General features: G+C 34.4%; 1 protein-coding gene across 1 annotated transcript in view; it reads left to right on the top strand.

Moving 5' to 3' along the window:
- The window catches only part of LOC107692806 (excitatory amino acid transporter 5-like), a 62,736-nt gene that overhangs the window by 34,488 nt on the left and 18,749 nt on the right, over nucleotides 1-9,499 (top strand). Inside the window, exon 3 of the mRNA XM_016492008.1 lies at nucleotides 6,488-6,703. Within this exon, the coding sequence (XP_016347494.1) occupies nucleotides 6,488-6,703 (216 nt within the window). The remainder of the gene's footprint in view (nucleotides 1-6,487; nucleotides 6,704-9,499) is intronic.

Genomic DNA, 9,499 nt, shown 5'->3' with positions numbered 1-9,499 from the left:
GAACAAAACTACATAAATGTTATAATAGATAAATGAAATGTGCACTGTTTTTATTTTATTTTAATTTTTTACATGATTCCCAATTATTTATATTCAAGATTTCTAATATTTTACATTTTTATTTCAATGTAATTAGCAATTCATTTAATTTTATATTTTGAACAGATTTGTTACGTGACAGCATTAATTAAAGTTTCTTAAGGGATAAGATCATGTTATCTGCATCTCCTGCGCTCCATCAAGCCACTCCCATAATAGCTGTCATCACTCAAATTAATGCACGACTCTACATTATCTGTATAGCATGTGTGTAAGACTCGAATACAATTATGAAGTAATAATTTTATGACGAATAAATCTCTATAGTGTCTATAGTATTAAAGACTACACAACATTATTATATTATCTTTAAATGATTATTATTTTAAATTATTATCCCTGGATTAGTAGGGTACTCTTGTAATAAGGTAGCGGACAGATTTTAAGTATCAATTCTGCTTAAAAAGATGCCATCTAATTCTGTTTACATGAAATAAGCTGCTCCCGAGCAGGTTTAAGCTTACGGACCTGTTGCTATGACAGCAACTCCGGGATGAGCTTCGAAGAACCAACCAATCCAAGATCATGCCAAATCATCAACAATCATATCCAGCTAACTGAGTTAGCGGCGTATGAAGAACGGACCCCAGGATGAGCTTCGAAGAACCAAATAATCCAAGATCATGCCAATTCGTCAACAATCAAATCCAGCTGAGTTAGCGAAGTACGAAGAATGGGCCCCAGGCTACTATAAGCAGGGAAATTAGTTTGAAGCCACAACAACTGAACCTCGAACTGAAAAGCGAAAGCGACAGAATCCATAATAAAACACCAATCAACATAGTTTGCATAGCATCACATTTGCAGTATTGACTAGGCTCACAAAACAATGTTTATACTAGTAACAATACCACTCTCTAAACCAGTTTCTACTTCGGTCGTTATGTCTAATGTTAGCGTTTTAAAACAACTCAAGTCAAAACAACAGCGGCATAAATATACTTACCTGCTCACAAGACATATTTCTCGGATATCCCTCTTTCTTTCGTTATTGGAAGAGTTTTGATGTTGTTAATGAGATTTTGAGTTGATACGCCGATCCGTAAACATCAAGCCATCAGATTCATCCGCACAAAGTAGCGGCGCCGCAGCAGCACCACTCAGGTGCCAAAACAATGTTCTTCCGCAATAAATATTTAATAATTTAATCTAACTGAGGGAAGACGTCTTTTATTGCAAGTTAATGCTGTTAAACAGAGAATGCAAAAAAATGAATTACTACGGTGGCCGAGAGAGCTCAACGCGCTGCAACTTAAGAAAACTCGTTTGCATGTGTTGTGAGGATTTGCAGCGCGTTTCTTCGTTTGCATGTGTTGTGAGGATTTGCAGCGCGTTTCTTCGTTTGCATGTGTTGTGAGGAGTTGCAGCGCGTGTGTTGTCAAACTGATGAAGATGTTTTCTTAATTTGCTGGTGTTTTTTCAATTTGCATGTGTTTTCTTAAGTTGCAGCGCGTTGAGCTCTCTCGGCCACCGTAAATTACAAAAAAAATAAATAAATAACTTCTAGCGTAGGCTATTCTTAAACTTGGACCTCATTATTGAAGTACAAATCCAAGCACCAGAAGCGGCCCACACTCTCTCTAAGTTTTCTTTAATTGACAAATATGCATTTTTATTCATTCAAAGGCTATAGTTGCAATAATATTTTAGTTCAAAATTTTTAAGTGCCATTGTTTAAAAAAATGCTTGATTGACTGACGTTTCATAGACCTTCAGTTGTTACGCTTTCAAATTTCATGCCATTTATAATTTCACAGTATTTTCACCTCCTAAATTACACATGTGAAGTCACAATTCTATAATGGTACAATTTACTCAAGCTAATGACATTTTTTTGTATGACATTAAAATTATTTTTAGAATAATTGTACATAAATAGGTTAAGCAAAACAATTGTGATTATTAGTTTTGGTGGCAAGCTCCAATAAGTGTGATAATTTATGTGATAATATGTGACTCAGTAGCTCAGTAACTTTCTGCCTATTTTTATTCAAGACATGATCTAACAGGTAACAATTTTTTAATTATTTGATATTGTTTTGACCAAAGTAAACAGTGTTCTGGGTAACGCATCGCAAGTACCGCGACTTACTTAATCAGATTACTTTTTTTCAACTAAATTAAATAACGCATTACTTTTAAATTTACAATGAAATTTTTCATTTACAGTTACTTTTTCAAATAAGTAATGCAAGTTTCTTAGTTTTCCTATTTATTGACTGAGCTCTCCTGTCCCGTGTTGAGAGAAACTGGGAGTGAGGTGCAGAGGCAGGCCAAAAATATAACTTTTGAGTTTTTTGTTATTAAAAAAAACATAAGCAAGCCCAGCCCAGGTGACAAAAAAGTAATGCAAAAGTAACATAATGCATTACTTTCAATTATGAGTAAATAAGTAACACAATGAGTTACTTTTTATGGAATAATGCAATATTATAATGCATTACTTTTGCAAGTGACTTTCCCCAACACTGCCAGTCAATGCACACACTATATCAATTTTGTTTATTTTTTTGTTTAATAAAAAGTGAAATAGCTTGAACAGAGTTCACAAAACAATTTATAGAGAGGTAAATAAAGGCAGCTGTCCTGTTTCTCTGGCCATCTCTCCAGCCACACGCTTCATTTGAGTGCGTATGCAGATATTTGTGGAAGCTAAATCTCGGGTCACGTCACGCTGCTGATCTGGCTGTCAGGCAGCTCAGGGCTTCAGAGGGGATTTGTTGTTTTGAAGTCAACCCACTGAGGCGTACGATCAGCCGCTGACTGCGAGATGATGCTGATGAAGGTGCGTCGGCCAGGCTTTCTTCCCTCTCACAGTAAAAGAGGCTGTGTGTGTTACTCTCTGTGGAGATGTGACATTTACAGGAGACACGAAAGGCATAATTTTTGCCCTAAAAGTACATGTGAATGTCTTATCTTCCCCTAAATCCTTTTATCCATCAGGAACATGCAATTATATATAAAGATGCTATCAGTTATGCCATGCAAAGCCACAAGGTGTTTGCAAACACAAAGTATGTGTAATTAGAGCTGTCCAAGAAACTCAACTTTAATGGGTTATAATTGTATTGTTTTAGACCTTGAAAGTGCATCAAAACTTAGGCATTACATAACATTACTTACTACAAGTGCACAAACACTTCTAGCTATGCAAACTTTAATTCAGCCATTGTTTTGTTCAACAATGTATACGGCGATATGCGTGACATTCTTCACATTGCTGCAAGACTCACCTCCTACTGTTGTCATACCGAAGCAATTGTTTGAAGAGACTTAATAATGTCTGAACGTCACCTCATTTTGTACACTACATTTATTGTTTTATCTATTTGAATTTCAATTAATTTCTTTTAAGTGTTTTGCTAAAAAAAAAAGTGCTTGCACAATGTTCCATTAAAATAAATGCCAGTCATTTTGACGTTATCATCTAATGCAGTGGTTCCCAACCCTGGTCCTGGAGGCACCCCAACACTGCACGTTTTGCATGTATCCTTAATCAAACACACCTGATTCAGGTCATCAGCTCATTAGTAGAGACTCCAAGACCTGAAATTGGTGTGTCAGAGAAAAGAGACATGCAAAATGAGCAGTGTTGGGGTGCCTCAAGGACCAGGGTTGGGAAACACTGATCTAATGCACTGACATTCATGCATTGTGAAGTGCATTTTTTGGCACTACAGTGTTTTGTGCATCCATTCATTGAGATTATGATGTTAGTTCAACATATGCTTCATATTTCTGATGATGATTGTTTCCTCTCCACTGATAAAGGTCAGCGAGGGTCTAAAGTCACACTGACAACAGGAGCGGATAAAGAGACAGAGACATAGATTTGCTATTTCCTTAATAAATCCATCAGCACGCAAGTCCAGTTTGAAACGTCACTGCGGCTAGATACAGATTACCCACAATGCTCATCAGGGTCACAACCTTGAACAAGAGGATGGACTGCATGCAAACATGCCCATTTACACTGAACTGACATCAGCAGTGCTATGTTAGCATCAGAATGAGAAGGTCATGGAAACCGCTATGGAAGCTTATTTTCTGCCATGGAATAAAAATTACAAATGTTAATTGTGACTTTTTTTTCTAGCCATTCTGCGATAAGAAGTCAGAATTGCATATTTTTATTTTTTGAGAACAAAACTCAGAATTATGAGAATTGTTCTGTTACATCTCACAAATCTAATCTGTTTTTCCCCTAGGAATTTTGAGAAGTGTTTCTGCCAAGGAATAAAACAAATAAAAAAATTGTATCTAACAATTATGACTTTTTCCCCAACTGTCTTCAATTACTTATATATAGATGAATATTTTGTTTTGAATTAAAAAATATATTGTTTTTATACTTAATAGCAATAGTTCTATATTATTTTGTACTGTAATTTCTGATTGACTTGCACTACAATAATTAAGATTTTTTTAATGTTTTTGAAAGAAGTCTCTTATGCTCACCAAGTCTGCACTTATTTGATCAAAAATAAAAACAGTAATTTTGTGAAATATTATTACAATAAAAAAAAACTGTTTTCTTTTTAAATATATTGTAAAATGCAATTTAATCATGTGATGCAAGTTGAATTTTCAGCATCATTACTTCAGCCTTCAGTGTCACATGATCCTTCAAAAATCATTCTAATGTGCTGATTTGCTGCTCAAGAAACATTTTGTTTTATTAATGTTGACAAGAGTTGTGCTACTCTATATTTTTGTGGAAACTAATATATTTTTTTCAGGATTTTTTGATGAATGTAAAGTTCAAGAACAGCATTTATTTGAAATAGAAATATTTTGTAATACAGAAGTTTTACTGTCACTTTTGAGCAATTTAATGCATCCTTGCTGAACAAAATGACTCCGTTCTCAGTAAATTACTCCTCAGTAAATTTCCCCCCGAACTCTGAATGCCATTAAATAAATGCAGCCTTGGTGAACATAAGAGACTTTATTCGAAAACATTCAAAAATCTTAAATATTCCAAACTTTTTATCAATAGTAATGTGCACATCACTCACAGTGATTCATGGGATGAGAAGTTCATTCCTTTCATAAAAGACATCTTGTAACTTTGTATTTACTTCTGATTGTCAGATACTTTGTGCTTTAAATCAAAGTTTGTAATGCAGCATTTTTTTTCTCAGAGCTGGTTGGTTTTGCTTATGGCTTTGATTTACTGAAGGATTAATTTGTAAAACATGTACAGAACCAAGGCCATAAAAAAGTGGATATATAGCATTGAAATAGTGTTTTAGTTATGATTTTACCAGCTATTGCACATCAGAGATTTTAGGTAAATTGCTCTTTTGCTTGCATGTGTCTGACACAAACACTTGACTGCAGCTGCAATGCACAAAAAACACAACAACAGAAAACTGGTGTCTATTTAGGATTGTCCCATCCCTGCTATCCACATTCATTTATACCTCTATATTCTTACTGTATGACAACTATTGACTCATAAGACTATTTTAGTAATTGTAAGCAATGCAGGACAAAAAGTTGTATTAAAATGAGTTAGCAGTCCTGAGGTTTGAAAGAGCGTCCTCTGGTCACGCAAAAGTCAAGATGTTGCTATTTCTTATAAGATGTAGATATTAAAAGAGAGACCAGAATATTCATTTCACTTTCTCTTCACAGTTCACCATCCGCATCTGTGACTGTACGTATCAAAACACTACTGTACTCAAAATCATCAAACCTGAAGCCATTCAGTGCAGGAAAAGGAAATCATGTGAATGAGAAAAAGCGATATTTCTTTAATATGTAATCTGTGGCTGATGGAGCAGCTGTTTAGAGCTCTCTCTCTCTCTCTCTCTCTCTCGCTCTCTCTCGTTAATCTGGCAGCTTTTGTGTGGATGACTGACTGACTGCTCGTGTTGTAGTGAGATATTTAACTCTGTTCCTAATGTTCTGCTTTTTGTAGGCGCTTTGATCACAGGAATAAATTACATTTTAAGATATATTCAAATAGGAAACACACATATTTGAAATTTGAATGACATTTCACAATATTACTGTTCAACTGTATTGATCTAATAAATGCCTTGGTTACATTTAATGAGTTTTGGGGGGCTGCACTGTGATACTTAAATCTCTTTACAAGAGTCTTTTAATGTCATCTAATGATTCTTATTTAAATATTCCTGACTGGATTATTATTATTTTATTTATTTTTTTTGTATGTGAGCTATTATTACACTGAATGACATTTTTTCCCCTTTAAATCATTGCCAAAAATTGATGATAGTCATAATTTCTTTGCTCAGATATGATATAATTAAGCAGGACACATACAACTGTATGGAGAGAAAAACTACACTTAAAGCTAATTGTATTAAACCTCTATTGTTTTGACACGAACATGCCTCTTTCTGCTCTCCGTCAGTCTGATGTCAGGTCTGGCTGCGCTGGATGCCAAGTGTTCCAGTCGGCTGGGTCTCATCACCGTCTCTTACTACCTGTGGACCACATTCCTGGCCGTGGTGGTGGGAATCGTCATGGTGTTAATCATCCATCCGGGCGGAATGGCACAGAAAGAGGACTCTGAGGACAGCGGGAAACCCATCATGAGCTCCGCCGACGCTCTTCTGGATCTCATACGGTCAGACGGTCCTCATCGTGCTCCTACAGACAACACAGAGAGAAAACAGAGACACGGGTTACATAGTTCACACAAAAATGGGAAATTAGAAGTGTTTGCTCACCCTCGTGCTACATACAGGGTTATTATAGTTAACTAAAACTAAAACCAATGAGAAAATAAACAAAGAAATACATTAATTAATTAATTAACTTGAAATACAGAAAAATTTACCCGAAATAAACTAAAACATATAAAATCTTAAAATTATTTTTATTTCAGCTAATTGCTAAAGCAACATTTCTCACTTCCGTTTAGTCTAACTTCGAGTATTTAAACGAATACTAAATAAACTAGAAAATAACAGTAAATAAAAACCATCAACATATTTATAAAAAAATAAATATAAAAATATAAAAACCAAAACATCACTAAAATATAAAAACAAAATTCTAATTTAAAATAGTAAGAAAAATTCAAATATATCTCAATAACATAAAAACATATATAAATAAAAACATTTTAAATTTAAAAACAAATTTTAATTTCATTATCAAATTTTATACACAACGATTATTCAAAGTGGTCAAATAGGTATTAGAAATAATTCTAATCAAAACAGGCGTATAAGAAAATAAATAGCAATAAATGTAAAGAAATTATGTTTCTAATAATGATAAATTTTAAAAGCAAATAAGAATTAAAAATATCAAAATACATAAATAAAGTCAAGTTCAAAATATTAAAGAAACTGTAATAGCTTCTCAGTGAATCTAAAATAAAAAATAAAATTTAATCAGATTTCATACTCAATGGTTATTCAAGGGGGTTCAAATGGTTATTCAAAATAATCATAATCAAAACAGATGTATAAGAAAAAAATTAACAATGAATGTAAAGAAATCTATATTTCAAATTCAAAATAGGAACAAAAACTATAATAGTATCTCAGTGATTTTAAAATGTCATACTCAATGGTTATTCAAAGCGGTTCAAATGGTTATTAAAAAATCATAATCAAAACAGATATATAAGAAAAAAATAACAATAAACAAAAATATATATATATATATATATATTTCGATTCAAAACATTAACATCAACTATAATAGTATCTCAATGACACAAAAATAAAACTGGTTTCAACATCTGTGGTTCACAAAAGAAGTTTTGGAAGTGAGCCAATCAACACAGCTCATGATATTAAAGCATCTTTCTCGTTATAAATAACACCTGCCAATAAAAACAGAATTTGATTTATGAATTACTATCAACTATTGGGCTGGTCAGTTATTAATCACAATGAACCATCATCACGGATACAATCACCAGCCAACCTGATTGTGCTCAGATTGAAGATATTGCAGTCATCATGACTTGTTTGAGAGCACTTGAGCATTTAAAATCAGTCACGAACATTACACTGCATCAGCTGAAGGTCAATTCATTAGAAATTCAATTGTTGTTTATGTGGTCAAAGCCATTTAAAAACTCTCAATACGGTCCAAAGCCTCATGTGGTCTGATGGCAGGATTATTCGGTTGAATCTTTTTTTATTTTATGAAAATGACTAATAAAAATGCATTGCAAGGGTTAGGGTTAGGTACCACATAACAAGTGCTTATATTGAAGGCCACTTATCACATGAATCTCCATTTCGGCGTTCTGTAAAGCCTGTGTTAGTTAGCAACTGTAACCAAGTGGCGGAGCTTTTTGCAGCCTTGTTACAATTATCAAGAAAATAAGAAACTTAGACTTTTGTCTTCACACTCAATGCTTGAGAGGTAAGCATGGATAGAGAAGAATCTGTGCAAGGAAAGGAAAAAGAAGGAAAGGAAGGAAACGAAAGGAAAGGATAGGAAAGGAAAGGTAAGCTAAGGAAAGGAAAGGAAAGGAAAGGATAGGAAAGGGAAGGGAAGGGAAAATAAGGAAAGGAAGGAAGGAAAGCAAAGGAAAGGATAGGGAAGGGAAGGAAAGGAAAGGAAAGGAAAGGAAAGGAAAGGAAAGGAAAGGAAAGGAAAGGAAAGAAAGGAAAGGAAAGGAAATGAAAGGAAAAGAAAAGAAAAGAAAAGAAAATAAAAGAAAAGAAAGGAAAGGAAAGGAAAGGGAAGGGAAGGAAAGGAAAAATAAGGAAAGGAAAGGAAAGGAAAGGAAAGGAAAGGAAGGGAAGGCAAGGGAATGGAAAAAAAGGAAAGTATAGGAAAGGAAAGGAAAGGAAAGGATAGGATAGGATAGGATAGGATAGGAAAGGAAAGAAAGGAAAGGAAAGGAAAGGAAATGAAAGGAATGCAAGGGAAGGGAAGGGAAGGAAAAAGAAGGAAAGGAAAGTATAGGAAAGGATAGGATAGGATAGGAAAGGAAAGGAAAGGATAGGGAAGGGAAGGGAAGGGAAGGGAAGGAAAAGAAGGAAAGGAAAGGAAAGGAAAGGAAGGGAAGGGAAAATAAGGATTGGAAAGGTAAGGATAGGATAGGATAGGATAGGACAGGACAGGAAAGGAAAGGAAATGAAAAAGAAGGAAAGGAAGGAAACGAAACGAAAGGAAAGGATAGGAAAGGAGAATAAAAGAAAAGAAAAGAAAGGAAAGGAAAGGGAGGGGAAGGAAAGGAAAAATAAGGAAAGGAAAGGAAAGGAAAGGAAAGGAAGGGAAGGGAAAATAAGGATTGGAAAGGAAAGGAAAAGAAAGGAAAGGAAAGGAAAGGATAGGAAAGGAAAGGAAAGGAAAGGAAAGGAAAGGAAAGGAAAGGAAAGGAAAGGAAAGGAAAGGAAAGGAAAGGAAAGGAAAGGAAAGGAAAGGAAAGGAAAGGAAAGGAAAGGAA

This window comes from Sinocyclocheilus anshuiensis, unplaced genomic scaffold (genome assembly GCF_001515605.1).
Source record: "Sinocyclocheilus anshuiensis isolate Anshui unplaced genomic scaffold, SAMN03320099.WGS_v1.1 scaffold871, whole genome shotgun sequence".
Lineage (NCBI taxonomy): Eukaryota > Metazoa > Chordata > Actinopteri > Cypriniformes > Cyprinidae > Sinocyclocheilus > Sinocyclocheilus anshuiensis.
This window is presented reverse-complemented; position numbering and strand designations above follow the sequence as displayed.